At 47.3% G+C, this 21,131-nt stretch overlaps 1 protein-coding gene across 3 annotated transcripts in view; it reads left to right on the top strand.

Moving 5' to 3' along the window:
• Positions 1-20,635, top strand: part of nectin1b (nectin cell adhesion molecule 1b) — a 106,483-nt gene extending 85,848 nt beyond the window's left edge. The window contains exons 7-10 of one of the 3 annotated variants that reach the window (XM_023807256.2): positions 4,938-5,031; positions 7,500-7,577; positions 10,918-11,101; positions 18,235-18,358. In XM_023807256.2, coding sequence (XP_023663024.2) covers positions 4,938-5,031; positions 7,500-7,577; positions 10,918-11,058 — 313 coding nt within the window. In that variant the 3' untranslated portion in view covers positions 11,059-11,101; positions 18,235-18,358. Of the gene's footprint in view, positions 1-4,937; positions 5,032-7,499; positions 7,578-10,917; positions 11,102-18,234 lie in introns of all 3 variants that reach the window. The other 2 variants (XM_023807254.2, XM_023807257.2) reach the window with 2 other exon arrangements.
• Positions 20,636-21,131: the final 496 nt, after the last annotated feature.

Consider the following 21,131-nt stretch of genomic DNA (forward strand, 5'->3'; position numbering starts at 1 on the left):
GGCCTGGCTGCTTGATGCCTGGGGTCTAACAGCATCTTCGATTCCCTCCTCGCTGAAAGAGTCGACGTGATCAATAGCTTTATTCCACTCGTAGAAAATGATTAAGTATGAGATTCACGGTCTTCGCCCTTTAGCTGAGAGGAGCCACTTGTTTAAGTTTGTTTATCTGAGCTCTAATGTCGTGTTAATTCATCTAAAAGGAGCGTTAGCACATGGCAGAGCCCCCAGGGAGCTGTGTTGTCTGACATGACTGCGAGCCATTACAGCCCCCAGGAATTTATGGAAACAGGAAGCCTGCTCTCAGCAGAGGGCTTCAGGAAGCCAGCCACCGTGTTGTCGTCTTTATCGCATTCATCAGTCATAACATCGACTCTTTCCAAAGCCTTAAAGAGGGTTGCCCTTTGTCTGAGCTCCTTTTAACCAGGACTGGTAGGTTTTATTTAATCTTGAGATGAATGACGTCATGCTCCTCACTGTAACATCGAGTGGTTTGGGCTCTGCACCAGGTTCAAATGTCACCCACCTATTCAGAACCACATAGCCATCAAACCGAGGGTCGGGTGATGGCAGGTTGACATGAAGCAACCTGCTCCTAAACAACCTTATCAATCTAGTCCTTGGGGAACCCCAGGCGGTCTGCATTTTTGCTCCCTCCCAGCTCCCAACACATCTGTGCCAGGTATTCGGTGATTTTGATTGGCTCTGACCAAAAATATGGACTGTCTGGGGTTCCCCAAGGACTGGATTGAGAAACACTGGCTTAGTGTATTCGCTGTCCACAGAATGATGGGGAGCGGTGAAGCCAATCACAAAAGGCCTAGGTGCCGATGTTACTCAGCTGTTGGCGCGCCTTTGACTTACAGAACAGACGCTTTTACCATGGGGCAGTCATAGTGGTGGATGTCCGATCTGTAATGGAATCTTTCCCCGATTTAAAATGGCTGCCTAGATGTGAGGATGTGGCAAGGAGGCGGGCCCTGTGACAGAAAGAGCCCAAAAGCCTTGCCTGACCTTTAGATATCAGTGTGAAGTTACCTTATCGTTCCCCAATAGCAGTTTGCCGCTAACAACGACAATGATGCAGTCACAAAGTATATTAGCTGCTTGCGTTTCTCCGCCGGCTGCCGGCACTGGATTCCCTTGGGGAGATTACGGGGAGCGTTAAATCTCTCTCTCAGCGCCAAACGGGCGCCCCCGCACCACTGGTCCACAGCCAGGCATGGGAGCACGACAGCTATTGATAAAATCACCTTCGCAAACCAACGGCACAGGACGTACAACCTGACAGCTGTTGACACGGTCCGGTGCAACTCTTTGGATAGCTGGGCCAATTGTGTTTGATATTCGTGGAATTAGCGAGCGGCTGAGTGTAAGCTCTCTCCCGGCGAAACGGTGCGTCTCCTCGCACAGCTGTGAGGAGACTGGGAATGCAGGGATGGGAGCGGGCCGTGGTGGAAATGAGATGGAGATTTATTACATGGAGAAGATGAATTTGTACGTAATCAGCACGAACGAGAAAGACTATAAAAGAGTGTAATATATGAGCTGGACGTTTAGGTTTTTGATACGTCTGTCGGCTGCCAGGCTCACTCAGATTGTGGAAATTCAAGAAATGTTGGAAATAAAAAGGCAGCCTTGTTTTTGATCACAGGGCATGCTAAAAACATCCATGACATTTTACCAATAATCATCAATAACCTCAAGAGGATTCATTCAGCTTCATATCAGGGTCCAGCCATGACAGTAATATACAGTATTAATACATTAATAATATTCACATGCAAAAAACATGGACGCTTTAAGTAAGTAGACTGGTTTTGATTAATTTGGCTGGATATATGTGAGAGTAGGCTGAGAACAGGCAGAAGGCCAGGGCTGCCCCGGGACCCAAAATGCCGCCTTGGTCATCTGACGTGCCAGCTGTCGCTTCCCAGAGGCTCGGTGACGTCCTCGGTGAGACGGCCGGACAGCCTTCGATTAGAAAAGCCACATGTTCCTCCAAGGCTCCTCAGGATCAGATGCATGGCAATTTACCTCCGGCACCGAATTAAAAGTATGATTACCATTTAAATTGGCCAATAAGACGGCAATCAGGAGAAATCGATATGAGCAGAAAGACGTCGAAGACTGGCTCCCTCAGGGGGGGTCGTGCCGTGCATTTGTCCCGGCGGGGTACGGGCCGCCGTCCCAGGTGTCCGACTTTGCACGGGTAACATAAGTGCAGATGAAAGCAATTCCAGAATATTCCGGTGTCCCCCGCTGTCATTCGCAGCTGAGGCCTGGGAGTTTACTGTCACAGTCATGTGTTGGAGCCGTGGATCTGCTGCAGACCCTGCAAACACAGCTAGGTTGCCAGGGCGTACTGCTGGCCAGGGACCGCAGTCACTTCGGACTTTGCAGCGGAGTTGAGGGAATGCTTAGAGTTCCACTTCAGCATCACCGTTCCTCGCTTCCTCAACACGGCACAGTGCTCAGGTCACCCATGACTCGTTTTCGTAAACCTCTTCCTTCTGATTCCCCTTTTCAGCTGAGAGATTAGAGATTTTTTTTCCCTCTCTTTGGCCGAGTCCACCATCCCCCCCCCCCCATAAGCTGCCCTAATCCTTTTGTGGGTTGAGGATAAAAAAAAAGATTGAGGTCTAGGAGGCTTGGTAGGCCACAGTTGGAGAAAGGCAGGGTCGCCGGGGTGTGTGTCTTCTCAGGAAGTGGCCTGACCCATCTCGGCTCCATTCTGCTCCTCTTCAGAAATGCCCCCCCCCCCCCCCCACGTTACCCGAAAAGCCTCACTTTAGTCTGTCGGCTGCTGCAGAGAGGAGATATTGATTGAGCCATCAGTCCAATCAATCAGCAGCGGTTCCATCAGCAGGCCCCCGGTTCCTTCGGCGGGACTTACACTCTGGTGTGACGTCACATGACCCACGCCTGGAGAGGCGGTAACTGCCGCTGATGAACCGCGGCCCGGCGACGGCAGGCAGCTCTGCCACGTAGGGCAGATGATGTAGCGCTTCTCCGGTATGCCGCTTCATTTGTTTTCCCGGGAACCTGCGGATTTAAGGCGGACACCTCCATCAGTCTTCCGGGAGGACCTGTGTGAGCTGTACGAGCGGCTGTATGTGTACATTAGAGCATGTCGCGTGATTATTAATCATAACAGATAAAGAGATACACCTAGAACTGGGAAAAAGTGGAGCAATACAGATTAAATATGCTGTTCTGTGGTTCCACAGCCGCGCTTTGACCAACTACACCTACCATCCCTTATATTAATACAAATCTATACTCCCAATAATAAATCTGGTTCCATATTGCAAATTTTTCAAAAATAGTTTTTCTTGAAGCATAAAACAATAACTGTTCATTTTTCCTTGTGACCGAATGCTTCGATACATGGTCAGTAAAATAAGGTGCAGGGGCCAGCCTTATCATTAGCCAATGATATGAGTTTGAATTGATGACTGATGAAGGAGGGGCACGCCAGGGGCCAATCAGCTTTCAGCTGGGGCCAGTGTCTGTGTGCCCCCTCTTCTTTATGCACTACTCGCTACAAGATCATGAGTCACCTGTTACCTCAGCGTGTCCAGAGGCATGATGGGAGAGAGACACCCATGTCCATAATCACGGAGTGATTATCACCAGGGAGATGCAGAACTGAATGAAATGCAGCTTCGAATTTTGGTCTAACCGCCTGACCTTGATTCATTTGTCTACAATAGCATCAGCATTCATGCAGGTTCACGTTCGGATACTCCTGGGGTCTCCCAGAAGCGTGTGGCACTCCAGTCACACAATTTCCTCCTTTTCTGTCACCGTGTCGCTCCTGTCGAGGATCTCGGACACTCACTGCTGTTACTAGGCATTCCCCAGATGTATAGGTGATTCCCGGGAATCTATCGGCACCCCGGTGCCTTGATGGGATGCAGGAGCTGCTGTGCGCAGAAGCAGAGAGAGGGAACGGTCACACGCTCACTGCCCAAAAGGCAACGTCCCCGTGGATGCAGGGCTGGGTCATTTCACCAAAACGAGGAGCCACCTGGAGTGAAACGCGAGCGCCTTGCCGGCGGTATGGCACGCTTGTCTGCGGGCTCCACACACCGCTAATTATGCAGCTTTCTGTGAAAATTGCACTCAGCGTTCCTCATTGTCCCCAGTTTTTACTTTCCCGGCAGGTGCTTACATCGGCATTGATTATCCCTGCTTGCCTCTACTTTTGAATGATTTTCTTTGGGGTTAAAAAAAAAAGACTCCAGTCAACATTTTCATCTGGGAGGAAAAATATGTGCAGATGGAATTGGGGTGATTTCACACCTTTTATTGGCTGTCCCACGGTACTGGGGAGTACAGTGCTCAGGGCTGCAATGGGGGGCACTCACATGTCACCGAGGGCACTGCAGAAACACATGCCCCGTAAGCGATTTCACTGGAATGTAGGGGGAATTTGGGGCACCTGGAGGAGACCCACACAGACACGGGGAAAACATGCAAACTCTCACGGCTCAGTAGGTGTGAGGCCACAGCGCCACCTACTGAAGCCACATGTAACATCATATGCTGAATATATTTTATGCTAGATAGTGTCTGGATGTTCGGAGAGGCAGGACATAACAGTGCTTACAGTGACCTTTAGGCACTTTTTCTGACAGGTGGCTGACTATCCCAGAGGAAATGGTGCTTTAGTGAGGGAGGGGGGGGGCATTGTGTCCTTCAGCCTGGCTCCTGCTAGTTTCACTCTCAGAAAATCAGCTCCACCAAGGGGGGCCATCACGATAAGCCACGCTCATACCTCCCACAGACCATTCCGCTGTGGCTGCCACCACCCCCAAACTCTGTCTGCCCCCCCCCCCCCTCGCCCCCCACTACAAATCCACCATGGTGATTCAGAAAGGCCATGGAGTGTTGTTTGCGGCATAATCAATGCTGCACCTCCACACCTCCAACAGGACGGACATCCCGGCCACCCACAAATGTGCCCCACCCCCACCGCTGAAGAGGAGTGGCGACTCCAGGACCCTCCTGACATCTGACGACATCCAGGTAGGCCAGCTGGGCCGCACATTTTCCCAGGTATCTGAGGGTTAAACGACTGATCTGCATATCAATCCGCCCGCCCACCTGCCAAAGCGCCACTATATTTAACCGCTGCCACGATTCGGAACGCAGACTTGATGCATTGCTCAGCCGAGTATGAAATCCTGTTTCCGTCGCCGGGACGCGGTCGCGTTCAGAAGGGCGTCTGATGTTTGTGAAGATGCTTCGCTTAGACTTTTACTCAGGTCGTCCGCATCTGAGCCGCATCTGCAGAAGACGACGCCGCAGCCTTTCCTGGCATTAAAATGTCATGCAGGCGCAATGTTTTGTTTATTACAAGGCTGAATATGCAGCAAGCATTACAACAAGAGCCACATTAACTCCGGTGCCGGTTCAGAGCTTGAAAAAGCTACTGGGGGATTGTTCTGCTGTGTCACTGGTATGTTTATGTCCCATTTTTGATCTCTCAGTCCACCCAAGACCACATTCCTCATGTGGACATAAACCACAGATACCATTTTGTACTTTCAAGGCAAAGGCAAAGTCCCAAAGGTCAACAAATGAATAAAAGACACCCACCCCCCCAATTTAAGCCCCCACGAGAAACGACTAACATATGGAAACAATCATGGTGAATTTCCCTGCATTGTGTCAAAAATATGACTGCAGCCCAAAAGCATTATTTTTATTTTTTCTGGCAACCCTAAAGGGAAATCTATACTTATATATAGCGTATTTGATTTGACAAGATCACACATGTGCTTTGTCTTGGCGTTCACACCTTGCCGTGTGTGTTTAGCCCGAGCGTAAACAATGAGGTTTTCGGCTGTCTCACACACAGGTCTGAAATTACCCACAAGCCACCTGGCTCGATGGAGGTCACGGTTCTGAGACCCTGAAGCAGCAGCCCTGTCGAATCCCTCCCCCCATTAACACACACATAGCTCCTGTGGGCACTCCAGTGCTCCCCATCCAGGCTGCGGACTAATCTTCGGGGAATTTCATTCCCTCCTTCCCTACCTATGCTTCATAATGGTCTCAAGCGGATAGTTCTCCAGTTATGGGAATATCTTTGCTTAAGCAGAGCTCTCGTATGAACACCTGAAATTAAGAGAAGTCATTTCCTTTATGCTCAGCAGAATTCTATCAGTACGGTAATGAAGTATGGAGGTGTTGAACTTCAGGAGACCATGAGATCCGGATAAAATCCACCAAGGTATTTTTGTGCTGCCCATTAACAGGCGCCTCCCAGGGGTGCCCCCTAGAGGCACGTGGGTGCCAAGGCAGCAAGTCGCCCGCTGTGAGAGGCACACCGCTCCTCTAATTAGTGTGACCTCTTCGGTGTCACACCGTGAGACGCAGAGCCACGGGCGGACAGGCGTGTGTGTCGATCTCCGAGATTCCCCGAGTGGAGAGACTAAAAGTAGAAAAAAATAGAAAATGGCTGATTTTAAAACAACAACCACTGGATTAAGCTTCTCCCGCTAAGCGAAAGATATGAATACGATTACGATGGAGACGCATGGAGCTGCCTGTCTTCTGTGACGACCTCTATGCTCAGAACCCGCGATCTACACATCCTGCTATGAGCTGCTTTTGTTTTCCTTTGTAAATCATTTGAACTCTTGTTTGTAGGAAAGCCATTTTGAAAAGGTATATTTAGTCAGGATTATCCTCCACTTAAACGTTTCAGCACAGACTCATCAGGAGCTTCCAACCCCCCTCTGAGCAAAACACACGCAGCCTTCAGTCTTTTTTTTCTCTTAAATAGAAGTGTGTTATTACCACCCCCACCCCCCCCCCCCACTTCAAACCAAGGCCTTTTGCTGATGCAATTTACAAGCATCTGCAGAGATTTTCCGTGGGCCCCTCCTCCGCCTTATCAGTGAAAGGCCGCGCCTCTCAAGGCAACAGTGTCCGTCACTCCTTCGGGCGACACCGGAGGGCGCCGTTCCTGAAGGCTGTCTGGGCTGAACACTGACCTTGAGCGACACGCCACAATGGCTAACACCAGAGCCCCCAGACGCCGTGGACATTCACGATTTAAAGGGCGACACCAGTCCACTTGGGACCTTCACAGCGGTTAATCGTGCTGAATGCACGTGCTATTGAAGACGCTTGCTGTACCAGGGCCAGTCAGTTCTATAGGCAACATAGGCAGTGCAAATGTCTGAGGAGGCGCTGACTTGCCAGCCAATTTCACTTTTCCGTGAGGTGACAGGGGGACGCTGGCGCTGATGCTCGCCTAGGGTATCACATCGGCTAGGATAGGCTCTGTGTTACACTTTGAGATGCGAAGTTTTCCGGAAGACTGCAGGGTGATTGTTTACATTCATGCCTAAAGGCCTGCCCTCATGCTAGTCAAGTGGGGTTTATCAGCTCACAGAGGAAGAAAGGCAGGTCTGGTGGGGGAGGGGAGGGGTCTCCACATAGGCGCTCATTCACTGGCTTTTCTTCCCCTCCCCCCGCTCCAGGTGCTCCGCTTGGACAAGGAGGCCCATCACAAGCTGCCTCCACAGACTCCATACTATGACATGGGTCCGACTCAGTCGGTGAGTCTCATTGCCCTGGGCAGCCATTTTGGCCCCGCTCCCAGCCCCCACCCCCATGTGAGGGAGAATGAGCAGGTCTCCAACCTAGCTGGCTACCTTTGGTTTTATCATTATCGCTCAGCACCTCTCAGAGTCGGTAGTTACGGGGGCACAAGGGATCACCGACTGTGCTGTGTTTAAATGACGTAACCAGGCAACCAGAGCTGAACCCCCACCAGGGCCAGGACTCCCTTGACCCCCCAGGGCGCACTGTCCCATTTGGGGCACCCACCGTGGGGGTGAAGGCCAGGAGTTTCTCCAGAGGTTTCCTAAAGCAGAAATTATTCTAAGCAGCACAAACCCACAGATGATTTGGTTATTATTACAGATGTGGCCAGTTTCAGGGTAATGGGTTGTTTTGTAATTGTGCATAAGAATGAGAGGGTGTTTTGCAACAGGACTGCAGGCATGTGCGATCTGGAGGTTTTTAAAAGACTCTTTCAGACGCCTTTTCCCAAGTGTAGAAAAAGGTTATGAGTACATTCTGTTAACAGTAATATTTATGCTGGTATGGAAAGCAGGAGATGAACAGTAAATCACATCCACAGAAAAGAGGCTGGAAAAGTCACTTTGAGAAGCTAACAGGTCAACACCCCAAATCTACACACTTATTTACTTACCATTTCAACAACAATCTCGCTGAGCGCTATAAGGAGAAAAGACCAGCTCCATGAAGACAACACTGGAGAAGCTCAGAGAGACTGTGGCGGACCACACAGGAGGACCACCAAGAAAAGCGGCATGAGCTAAGCAAGCGAGATGTCCATAACCATTCTGCTGTCTGCAGCCTGAGCTGACAGCATATCACATGGTGTGTGTGGGGGGGCTCAAGCCAACATCCACCTGGGTCAGAAGAAGTGAGCTCATGAAGCAATCTCCAGTGCCAGTATGAAGGTCTGTCCTCACGACCCAGATGTCTTCATTGTATTACCAGTGATTATTAATTAACAATAGCTTCAGTAAGTCAGGGAGAGTAGAGGTAGGAACTTGCATTGTGGCTGTTACCTTCCTGCTGAAGCCAGACCATGCACTGGACCATCCTGAGCCTACATGTCTTTATACTGCATCGCTTCTCTTTCACATTCACCTTATATTAAACTGAAGTGTCCTCCTCTCTTTTGTGTTTTACTGAAACGGCAGCATTACCCTATAAAGACACGTCACGTTGATTTGTTTTCCTAATTCTCAGACAAGCAAATGATTTCAAAGAGTAGTGAACTGAAGAGCGGTGGTGAGCCACTGGTGACATCCATTACCTTCCTCTTTGTTGCCCCCAACCCGAACATTTTGGGCGGGCTGGGACTGCAGATGTGCGGCGATTCGATCCAAAGCACAAACAAAGAGAGAAAGAGGCGCACCGATCTCAACCCCGCGGTACAGGCTGCCAACTAGGAAATGAACAGCCATCGATTTTTTAAACGTTAAATTACTTTTTAAAAAGCTATTTTGAAGCTTCATCAGGCAGTATGGAAGTTTCCTTCTTCATGAGGGGAAATTTACAATCCGGGAAACCGCGTGAAGAGACGTTGGCAGAGCACCAGCCAGGTTTAAAGCTTTGAAGGATGCTTGCCCATATGGTGTAACTCAGTAGATCGCTGGGTGAACGGAAGGCAGGTCCTGCGACTGCAAGCTGATTTTATGACACGTAATGAAAAGCACATTTTCGGGCAAGGTTGCTTGCTGACTCGCTCCGGAGCTGTCTGACCCGATGTCTGAGGCCGTAAGAAAGCTGAACCTTCGAAATGCACAGGAATGCGAGCTTAACGGAGGATGTTTGGCTCTGGGCTTTGAACACGGCAAGCGAAGAGGAAACAGAGAAGCTGCCAGAAGCTGATTAAGGAGCCACAGGTTGGAGCCTGAGTCTGGGCAACTTTGCTGGGCTCCACCCTGGCCTCAGGAGGGCGCTGTGGTGCTCAGCAGCTTTAGTTGCTGAACTAAACTGCTACTCCTCCTCCTCGGACCTTGTCATGGAAAGGCGGGGGAAATCTCAGCCTGGTGTGGGGAGTTTTGAGAAGTAATGTATGCTGCTCTTAAAAGATAAGTCCACATCCATTCAGTGCTGCCAGAAGGCCCGTTTGAATTCGACTGCGGTAATCAAAGTCAATTACTGATGGGTCCTGGCCTCAATTCAGAGCCTCAGAGAGAATGACATAAGAATGACCCCAGAGATTACTTTTAGACTTCTGTATTTTTCTTTTGACAATATTCCCATCACTCAGTGCCCACATCTCAATTCCCCGGGAGACAGACAGTCAGCGAGGAGAGGCCTCCACCAACCTTCTTTAGCGCTGACATATTCATGGTTCCGAAGAAAGGTGTGACTTCGACAATATGGGACGTGTTTACTCTCCAAGCTGCTCCATGGCGGTGCCAACGCCGACGTCCTCCAGATGTTCTGCGTGGAGAAAGGGAAGCGGGGTGCCGGATATTTCAGCTTTCTCTGCACCGGTGATGCCACATCCTTAAATTCGTCTCCCGAGGGTCATAATATGTCACAGAACGGACCCTTGGGATCGTTCCAGGAACAAACTGTGCAGCTCCATCTGTAAACTCTCAGCTCCTGGACCAGATTGTGACTGATTACACAGAGTTTGTGTGACGCCGTGTTGCCTGCGTCCGCAGATTCTCTTTCCTCAGCTGATCTAAATCACTTCTGACCAGAAATGAAAGCTGTTAACTGTTTAGCCGTAGTTTTCTGGAACTCCGACTAGAGACCACGTGCTACCATCGTGTGAAGGAAGTACATTCTGCTGCCACTTCCTGGCCAGGGAAATAAGAGTTCTGTCTACATTGATAGTCATCACAGCTTAAATATGATATGAATATACATTCTGGGAATAAAACAACTATTCTTGGTGCCCAGTAAACGGTTCCCAAATCCTCTGAATATAAGGCTCTTGTTTGACTTCTTTGGTCCTATAATTTGACATCTAAATCATTTGTAAAATCAGTAAAGCTATACCTCAGTCCCTGTTGATTGGTTAATGTAAGATCTATTTTTGACTGTTTAACCCAAAGTGCACAAAGGAATCTAGGACCAGGAAAACCAAAACCATATTGTCAAACTGTCAGACGCCATTGTTTCCTTCCTTGTCTTCCTCGTTTGTCTTCCGTTCAGTCCATGTGAATGTCCATGGTGTTGAGCACATCTCTCTTTCCATTCCCTCCATCACCACACTATTGCCTTTACCCCCCCCCCCCCCCCCCAGCTCTTTGATCACACTCATTTGTCTTCCATGCCCTCTCTGTGGCCTCTCAGCGGGCCTCTCCTCATCTCCCTCTCGCCTCTCTTGTCCCCCAGAATTCTGCCCGCAAAGACTTTGATGTCCAGTATGCTGAGCTGGACACAGTGGCCCTGGCCTGCTCACCTGGCCCCCAAGGCCCCGGGCACCCTGGAGGGGACCTGGTCGAGTATGCTACCATCCAGCCTAGCTCGCAGTAGAGCATGCTGTCGTAACCCTTGTCCCTCAGACTTTGGCCTCCAGGTACACATTGGCACAATGTCTCTCCTCTGCCAGCCACTCTTTACCATCATTCTGGTCCCTTCCATCCCAGTAAAACACCCAGCCCCTCCCTCTCCCAGTGTCCTTTCATATAAAGAGCCTGACTACTCCTCAGAATGGCACCAGGCACGTTAACCTGGAGTTTTTACTCATGAGAAATTACAGTTTCATTATATGACTCATCCTCTGGAAAGCTACTGGTTTAAATGTATTCAAATACACAGGTTGACAGTCAAACTAAAAAAACTTAACGGTTTTTCGAGAAGAAACAAACAATGAGAATATGTTAAATTTGTTGAATTCTTTGTAGTGATAAATCTTCAGAATATTCATCATATGACATAATATGTCATCTATCGACATCATATGACATATGACCATCACATGACATCATACAACGACCATTAGGTGTAGGTGATTCCTCAAAATCAGACCATGCTCTCTCCCACACTCGATGAGCTAATTTTTCAGAAACTGGGTCGTGAGTCTCATCATCCGTTCACTCCAGTGATTTAATCACACACAGCGTTTGGGGCAAAACATTCTGCCAATGAAATATTGTTTTGATGGCTTCCGTGTCAATATGAAGATTGTATATGGCCTACTTCATTTAAACATATCTTTTCTAACCAGGTTCAAAGAGCTTTCTTTTGTTTTCCCTGCATAAATAAGTTTGCGCAGTCTCACGGCCTTTTAGGGGATTATGTGTAATTTGATAATCCAGTGGTTCAAATATGTCTGTATAACCTTTTTTGATTACAGCCTGCAACTCTACGTACTGTAAATATTACTGCATGAATGCCCTTAACCACAATAACGGCAAACAAATGAAACAGTTAAGTTTTAAAGCCTGGAAATATTGCTATTCCATCTTGTGAAACAGTTCATGTTTATTTTACTTTAAATGTTTTTGTAGGAGAACGTTGCCTGCCCAGATGTTTGGCCATCGGCAATGACAAATTTGTCAACAGGCCTTTTTTTCTTTCATTCCTCACTCATTCGCACTGAAGGGGCAAAGTAATCCCAAGAAGCTGCAGAGTCTTCTCAGTTCCAGCTGGTCCACAAGCGCTCATGGGTGTTTTACTTATATAAAAAATTTCTGAGGGCAGAAGGAATGATGATTGGTACAAAGAGATGACCAATCAGATTTTAGAGGATCTGGGTCAAAGCAACTAGATCAGTCGGGCCCAATCAATCAATCCCCTCCTCTAGTTGATTGGACCCACCTCCTCTATAATCTGATTGGTTATCTCTCTGAACCAATCATTGTTCCTTCTGCCCTCAGTAAGTAAAACTCCCATGAGGTCCACAAGCTCTGCAGAAAGACTTACTGATACGTCACTCAGCATCAGAGCGCTCAATGTGACAGACAGGCATATGCTAGCGAAGGCACAGCTCTCTGATTAAAGGTGTTATGGACTTTTTAGTGTGATACGTAGGCATATTCCATGCTACTATGCTGCAGCCTGTTATCCTGGTCAGGGTCACAGAGATGTTACACTTAATGCTATTTTACAAAATGAACATTCTTCCATTGGGACCTTACAATAAATATAATAAAAATGCAACTATAAGCCAAAAATATGTGAACACTCCTACTAATTAGAGGAAATGCCTAATTAACCCACAACCATTGCTGACACAGGTGTATAATTAAACACGCAGCAACAAACATTAGTAGCAGAACAGGAGTTTGTACATAAGAGGTTAGTGACTTCCAACTTGGCAACATCATAGGATGCCATCTTTCCAACAAGTCAGTTTGCCCATGTATGCCCTGCTAGAGCTGCCCTGGTCAGCCGCAGGTTGTTACTATGAAGGTCAAAACATCTGGAAGTTGTGAAGTGGTAGGACACACTAGCTCACAGAAAGGGACGTGATAACCCAACAGCAATACTCGACTCCTTGTGGGATTTTCTGCCAGTCAATTTTCTAGTACCTACTGAACAGCTTTCCCAGAAGAGTAGTAGCTACTGCAGTAACAGTGGGCATACCAACTTCATATTAGTACCCTAAGTTGGAAATGTTGGAGAACCTGGTGTCCACCTACTTATGGCCATATATTATATCCAGTATACTGCAATTTTATCAGGATCTGTCCTAATTAGAAAAGAACGAGGATCTGGACATTCAGCCTTTGGGTGACTCAGAGCTTGGTGCTCCACCTAGAGGTTCGAGCACAGGACAGCTTGGACTCTGGCAGACCTCGTAAAAAGAAAGGGCTCCCCCCTGGAGACTAACCCATTTATTCTCCTCTGAAAGGTAATAGCGGGACCATTTCTCAGGGGGTCTCACCCGAGTGAGTCAGGCTCCCCAGAAAGGCAAACAATTAACATCACAGTGTGGCATTTCAAAGGCTCTCTGAAGGCTGCTTGTGCTGCTCGCTGGGCAGAAAGGAGGAAGGAGTAAGATCAGAGGGCCTGTCAGGAGGGAAAAGTGGCCGCGTGACCGACGCCGTTTTGATGTCATTGACGGAGAAGGTGGATGAAGCTGCGTCTGCAAACCCTTTCTCACCACACTTTGTATGGCCTTATCGTTTTAGAGATGACCTCACCAAAATTAGAGGTGTTCAGCAAAGTTTCTTAGATATGGTCTGATTCAACAAGAGGAATGGGCCTTCATTGTGCTCACAAACATGGCAGGTGAATGGGACCTTGGCCATCTGAAGGGATTTGACGGCCGGTTGGGTGAAAGCGCACATCGTTAGCAGAACAGCGTATGTGAACACAGCATAAGCTGGCTTTCAGGTGATTATTTTAAAGCTCAGCAACAGGCAGCAAAGAATGATGTTTTGGTTCAGAGACACGGCCTTTCTGGGAGGAAGGATCTCCCTGCATCCTCGGCATAAACCCCTAAATCGCATCCCGTCGGGGCGTGTTTCCGGAGCCGAGTGACATTTTATGAAACGAGCTGCAGCATTAGCGGGGTCGCTCTTTGTTCGGGAGATTCATAACTGCAGGAAGGGGAGGGAAGTCTTGATGAATGCACTTTTTATGAAAATGAGCACGATCAGTCTATTCATGCTTCTTGACATTAGCATTTCTTTGTTAATCAGGAAAATGAGACTGCTGGAAATACCTCGGGAAACCTGCTTAGGGAGCAGTGAGAGGAACATTCTGGATTTAGTTCATTTGTGTAGGCGGCTGCAGAGTGACATTGATGGCAACTTCATCCAAAAGCATGTGGATGAACAGACATCAGGAAGGGCGATGGCTGCCCATTTCACTGTTCCACTTACCACGAGATGCCAAAGGTGGCACAGTGGGCCAATGTTTAGCATTGTTGCCTCACACCTCTGGGACCAGGATTTGATTCTCTGCCATGGTGTGTGGAGTCTGCATGTTCTCCCCATGTCATCGTGGGGTTTCCTCCAGGTACTCCAGTTTCCCTCCACAGTCCAAAAACATGCTGGGGTTAATTGGAGTTACCAAAATGCCTGTGTGAGTAAATGGTGTGTGAGTGTGCCCTGTGATGGTTTGGCACCCCATCCTGGGTTGTTCCCTCCAAGAACTCCCTGTGACCCTGAATAGGACAAGCATCTACAGAAAACGGACGGATAGATGTGTGCCATAGGATGTATGTTTGATGTTTTGCAGTCATCTCATCATGACTGAGATTAGCTCTTTGATCCAATAAGAGCAGTCGAAACATGCCAGTTATCTTCCTGAATGTGACTGCACACGGACTATGATGCAGCTAGTCTCCACGTAATCTGTGTTTCCCATCAACCCCCTGCCCATGATCCATGATCCTGATCCATAAAGATGCTCACTCTATCTGTGTGGTGTTTCTATCTCACCCTGACTCACTGATCTGATTTCTCGCTCCGTGGGCTTCTTTAGAATCTTCCACACAGGGCTGGAAGATCCCACATACACTGAGAGGCTCCTGCACGCTGATGCTGGCCTGGCCGTTTGCGATGTGCTCTGTGATGCTCTGCAGGAACGTGTCAACAAGCAGAAACGCCCTTAATTAGTTCACACTTGGAGTTATTTTCAAAATTTGTACAGCCTTTGGTAAAAGTCAGTAACTTTGTTGATTTCTTTTATAGATTATTGTGAATATAGTGTGTACCCAAAGCCTCAATGGAGGCGTCTTCTGGCTTGCTGCCATTGTTTATTTGATGCTCTCCAAGAAGATCTCAGCACCTGACTCCTGGAGTACTAAGCAAGTCTTATTTGAATGACTTACTTTTGAAGTTAAATATGCGAGCCAAAGAGGTTTGCTGTTCATTAGTATGGCTTATATGACCCAATTTGTATGTGTGATTGATTATACCATCTACGAATAGAAAGTCTTTACCTTAAGTAGCCTGCCATAGAGTTTTGAAATCTTAGGCATTGTGACATCACCTCTGACAATCTATCATGATTTGTCATGAAATAATTTGGACATTATATTTGTTTATTGTCAGTGTCCTCAGCGTCTACATCCAGTCAAGACAGAATGTGAATTATAGACATATTAACCATAATCAACTGCAGAACCTTCCAATAAACCAAAACTGTAAATGCTTCAAATTGGTTTAAATAATGCTTCAAACAGTAGCTACTGCATAGTTAAAAATCAGTGCATGTTGCCCTGGATATTACACTCTTGATTTTATTAGTAATTAGAGAAGACATTTCCTCGTTCACCTGTAATGTATGTGCCACCAGCCAGGAAAGCACACATGTTCTGGGTGTTTAATATGTCAGAGCAAATAGCTGCCAAGGGACACACGTGAAAAAATAGTGGTGTTCTGAAATGATGAAGAGAAAATAGTATTTTTAGCTGCCCTCTGGCCTCCTGCTCTTCATGGCCCACAGGCCCGTAAAGTAAACTCTTCTAAGATGGCTGCCAGGCCTTGGCCCAGTTCTGCCTGCGCATTCATGCCAAAGGGTCACTCCGGCCTAGTGCTTGGCTAGCCAGTGTTATTCTCGGCAAGTCAAAATATTTTACACCAATATCCATGCGGTGAGAAGTGTTCGTGGGGGTGTGAGAGCACCCCGAGAGGACATTCTGGCCATGTTACGCCATGGGAATTTGGTGCGGCGTTGCTTCAGCATGTTAACCCCGTTAGCATGTTAGCCATGTTTACGTTTTCTGTTCCCAGCACTACAGAAGCGTGCCATATATTTACCCACGATATTCACTCCCTCTGGTACCACCTTATTTGAGATTTCCGCTGGCACTTATTAAAAAAAAAAAAGATCCGCAGCTGGATAAGTGCAGACTATACACTGTACTTTGCGGCTTTTAATAGTTTGCTAAACAATCTGACAGCTTAATTCCGCAAAGTAACCACATCAGAGGCTGAAGCTGTCTGAAATGCTGTACTGTCACGTCATTTATTAGACCCCTGAAATGTTTCAACAAAGCCTTCTGGCTCGAGTAATTCATTTCCTGACAGCCCCCATCAGCACCAAGCGAATGCTTGCATGTGTCAGGGTTGGAGAGAGGGATGCTTTTACGTTTGCTTTGTGTTGCACAAATGTACAGATCAAGGCCATACAAGTACATACATGAAACAGAAGAGGTTGCACTTATATCTGAGTAATCAAATAGCACATATCAATTTTTGCTACCACATGTGCTCAGTAGCACCTATGGGCCAGAAGATGGACACTCTCTTTGGGGGGGGGCTCCACAGCCACACATGCATGATGCCGCTTCCTCCCAGTCTCTCTATACCCCCCCGAGTTCCCGTTATGGTGTTCTGCTCCTGTGGACATGTAGAGGGTGCTCTTTCAGTCAAAGGTGACCAGCTCCTTTCTGTGGGTCCTCCCCTTCATCATGCTACCATCAGAGTGCGGATCATCGTAATCGTAGACGTGCAGATGCTGGGGGGCTCTTCGTAAGTCCGCTCTCCGTCTCTTTCCACTTCCCACCCTGCCTTCCCCGTCATTCAAAACAACTGCCGACTGCCTTCTCCTCATGCCCTCCTGAGATCTAGGAAAAAGAAAAAAATTCTTTAATCTTGATTAAAATATTGATTTGACAGGAAGAGGAAGTTGACAAGGTCACACCCCGACACACACAATGTCCTACACACAAATGTCTTTAAGGATCAACAGGTCTTAACAGAGTGGCATGTATAGTTTGAGACATATGAGCAAAAATGCAATATCCTATACAGAGGGTAAAAATGAACTGCTGCATCTCAGGTGGGTGTATGTAATCGTTCCTGTAGTGTAATCGCTCAAGTTCCAGTTCTGGCCCACAGGTTGGGAAGGTTTCCTTCAGCGGATCTCCTCTATTGGACCACAGAGGCTTCCAAACACAGACCAGGCTTAAAAAGAGCCGAGAAGTCATCACATGACCTTGTTACGGGCGGCTCCGGGTGAAATGGCATCATGGAAACCAGTCCTCACACCCACACAGTGCAGAAAGGACCATCAAATCCTGTGCTTTCCTGAGGAATAAGATCTATGGTGCTATAAAGGTCTATGGTGAAGATATGCTAGACTCACTTCCACCGGGAATGGTATTAAAATGAGATGCCCAAATGTAAATGATCAATGTTGCAGAAAAAAAAATGGTTTAATGAATCAAGATCTTTTAATAAAGGCATTCAATGAGAAAATATACATAATTATAACTTAATAATAATGAATTTATAGTTACAATAAAAGTAATTAATACAAGGTACTGTAATTACAATCAGTTCTCAAGAGTTTAATTTTCAAAAATTTTCTGAACACCAAGTATGAATTTACATGCAAAGCAGAATAATTCAATTATTGTTAAACACACTGTACATCAATTGTGTCCATTTATAATGAATTTTGCTAATTAATTCAGCATTGCCCGCAATAATCTGATTTTATTTTGGATGATTAGCATGAAGAAGCATATAGATTTTCTACTGTGGATACTACAGGGTTCGCTAATCTCTTACTGGTCACATGTGGCTGTGAATTAGATAATGTCGTTTCTGAGGTGAGGACGTCATGGCGTGACCTGTACCTTGTTCATGAGACCCGCCCACCAACCAGCCAGTAAGCTAGCCAGCCAATCAGCCAGCCAACCAATCAACCAGCCAGCCAATCAGCTAGCCAGCCAGCCAGCCAATCAGCTTTCCTACTTTTGCTGTGCCTTTCTGCCTATTTCCTCTCTCACTCATGTTTTCACAGAGCCACGGGAAGCACCATGAAGACGTATCGAACCCAATTGTTCCTCTGAGGCGCCCTCACGTTCACCACACAGACTTCTGCAGCCCCTCTCGCCCCGCTGCTGCCTGTCTCCCGCTCTCCTACCTGCCCCAGAAGCTCTGCACGCCACACCCCTGTGATAGGGTGGCCCCCAGGAACCCCCCTGGGGGCCCCCAGTTCCCTTACAGCTTCCCCAAAGAGCAGACTGTCTGAGCTTCCAGAGGAGCGGGACCCCCGGACCCCCCCAGCACCCCTGCACTCTGTACTGACTACTCCTCACCCCACCCAAGCTTGTTTTCTCTAGCCCCCCACATGCTGGGTCTCAAACCCGTACGCAAATTCGACCACGCGTCTGTCGATTCCTCCGACGCACCCTGCGGCGATTGTTTCCTCACAGCCAATATTTGTGTACGCCTCTCTTTGTGTGTTTTCCAGTGACGCTTGTCTGTGAATTTGGACCATAATTACCTCTGTACAGTACTATGGTGCAATGTAGGATCTTTGTCTTGGCTGCTAGACAGTTCCCATCATGGTACCTTAATGGCTGGTTTTCCCCGACTGTGTATATGTGTGTGTAGATACCGCGTAGGGGGTAACCTCCAGTGCGCTGTATGATGCATCCGCAGGGAGAGGCAGTCATTTTCCCGTTGTGCTTTACCTCACTTACGGATCCAGCCTACAAAAGGACTTTCTTGAAGAGCTAAATATCAGCTTATCTCACTTACTCAGCAGCAATAACATGAAGTGCTCCTCTGAACGTAAGCTGGTAGCTGGATGGTCAGCTGGCCGTCCTGCTGACGGGGAACAACAGACCCAGGTCACTGGTGATGTCATCACGGAAACTGAACCCGACTTGTCCGTTAAGGGACCCTGGAATGGGAAGATCCAGCATCTGCTACTCTATGAGCATAAATAGAATAAAATATTTCAAAAATATTAATTCAGTTCTGTTGTGTGCGCCTTTTCCCATTAACCATCATTCCTGGAGAATAACACAAGCTGCAATATTTCAGCAGTTTCGCTGAAGTATATTCTCAAGCAGACCAAGACCTTTTTATTGTAATGGAATTTTTTTGGTAAGCCCTGGTTCCTAACAGTTCCCCATGGTTTGTAGTTCAAACCGACCCTTCGCATCAGTGTTGTCAGTGCCCTGGCGCCAATCGGCTCAAAGCACCCCCCCCTTCGGGGTCCTGGGTGGGCGTGTTGTTAGTTTAACAAGTCTGTTAGGTTCACCTCGCTGCTGCATCCTCAGCCTAAGCAGAGCTGACGTCTTCGCTGTTACTCACATTACCTCCAGTGGAGAGCATGGATTCGTCGGCACATTTGTGTTCTATAACTCTGCAAATAGCCGCCGGCGTACACATGGCATTGTACACCTTTTTAAAGCCGGGCCTCTTCTTCTCCTTCAGCTCTGGTCTACACCCTGGTTGAAAGCTTCTGTCTGGCTTGAAAATTGTGGCCTGAAAATGGTTGCTTTTTGTCCTCCTGGCTGCCCTGGATTGAAAGTGCTCGTCTGAGAGCTGATTAGACCCCAAACTGCCTGCTTGTTCAAGCAGTGATGGACTTCTCTCGCATTCAACCATTCATGGGTTCATGACTCCATCTCGGAGCCCTTTATACCTGAAACACACTACATAATTTCTGTCACCCTGAATAGGACAGGATCTCCAAGAAAGGCCTCCTTGATTGGTTAGAATCTCATTCCAAATTCCTCTTTGTGTTACTTCCTCTTCTAATTCTGTGCTTTTTACAAGGAAAATAGAACCCTTTCTCGTTGGGGAGGTATAAAGGCATGACAATCACACATGATGATCATCTTGAAAGTATTCTCCTGCTCCAAAGTCCTTTCCCGTCTGTCCGAGAGGACGCTTCGCTGCAGTTTAGCGGTTTTCGGGCCAAACCTCTGCCGTTTGTTTACTAAGTGTGTTTTGCTTTGCAATGTATTGTAAACTTGTAAAATTTTAATTGTCATTGATGATGAGGCAAGATCATTTTAAAAAAGGTTCTGTGCTAATTAACCAGTCACACAAGTCGTCCCCAATGGAACCAGCCCGCGGGGCCACACAATAGAAGAGGCAGGAACGTTTACATGATGTGAAAAATACAGAACCCCAAAGTGCTTCATCGAAGCGAATGATCCTTTGCAGTGTGATTTTCAGCGTGCTGGTGAGTGTTTGTATTGAAATGTGAAAGACCTGTGGGACCCTTTTAAATAGGATTCGTGTAGGAGGTACAGACGTGCGGTAAAATGAGCTTCTCTGTACACCTAGTTGTAAAACGTTATGTGCATAATTACATTCCTGGCGTCTATCATTTTCACTATTGTTATAACTGTTGTTATTACTGTTGTTATTACTATTATTATTAAATGTTACAAGTCATCCTCTGTCTCCTGATTTCTATTCTTTTTATTCCAGTCAGATGTGTTTGAAGCTTTTGGATGTTTTTCACTGCACTGCTTTCATACAAAGCACTGTGACTAGCACTGTGATATTCCTAACAGTCTGCTGCTGTTTTGCCTGTGTTTGTTCACTGTGCATGTGTCTAATGTAAGTGACTGCCTAGCGGGGTGAAAAGCCTGTAAATGCTGAGTGAATGAAAGTCTCCCTGACGTCCCTGTATTCCCAGCCAGGATGCGGTTAAACTGAGGTGGTGGAGACCTTCTAAGCAAATGCTGCCCCTCAAGACATCACGAGAAAGAACTACTCCTGAAATGTATGACCTGTATTTTGGGAAGAATTTTCTACTGGACTGTACTGCAGAGACAATCTCTCTCTCTCTCTCTCTCTCTCTCATTCCCTCTCTGTCTCTCTCTCTCCATCGTTGTGTTTCTCCAAACGTTAAGCACTCTGCAGTACTGTACTTCGTCGCTTCTGTTA

Source organism: Paramormyrops kingsleyae, chromosome 17, assembly GCF_048594095.1.
Source record: "Paramormyrops kingsleyae isolate MSU_618 chromosome 17, PKINGS_0.4, whole genome shotgun sequence".
Lineage (NCBI taxonomy): Eukaryota > Metazoa > Chordata > Actinopteri > Osteoglossiformes > Mormyridae > Paramormyrops > Paramormyrops kingsleyae.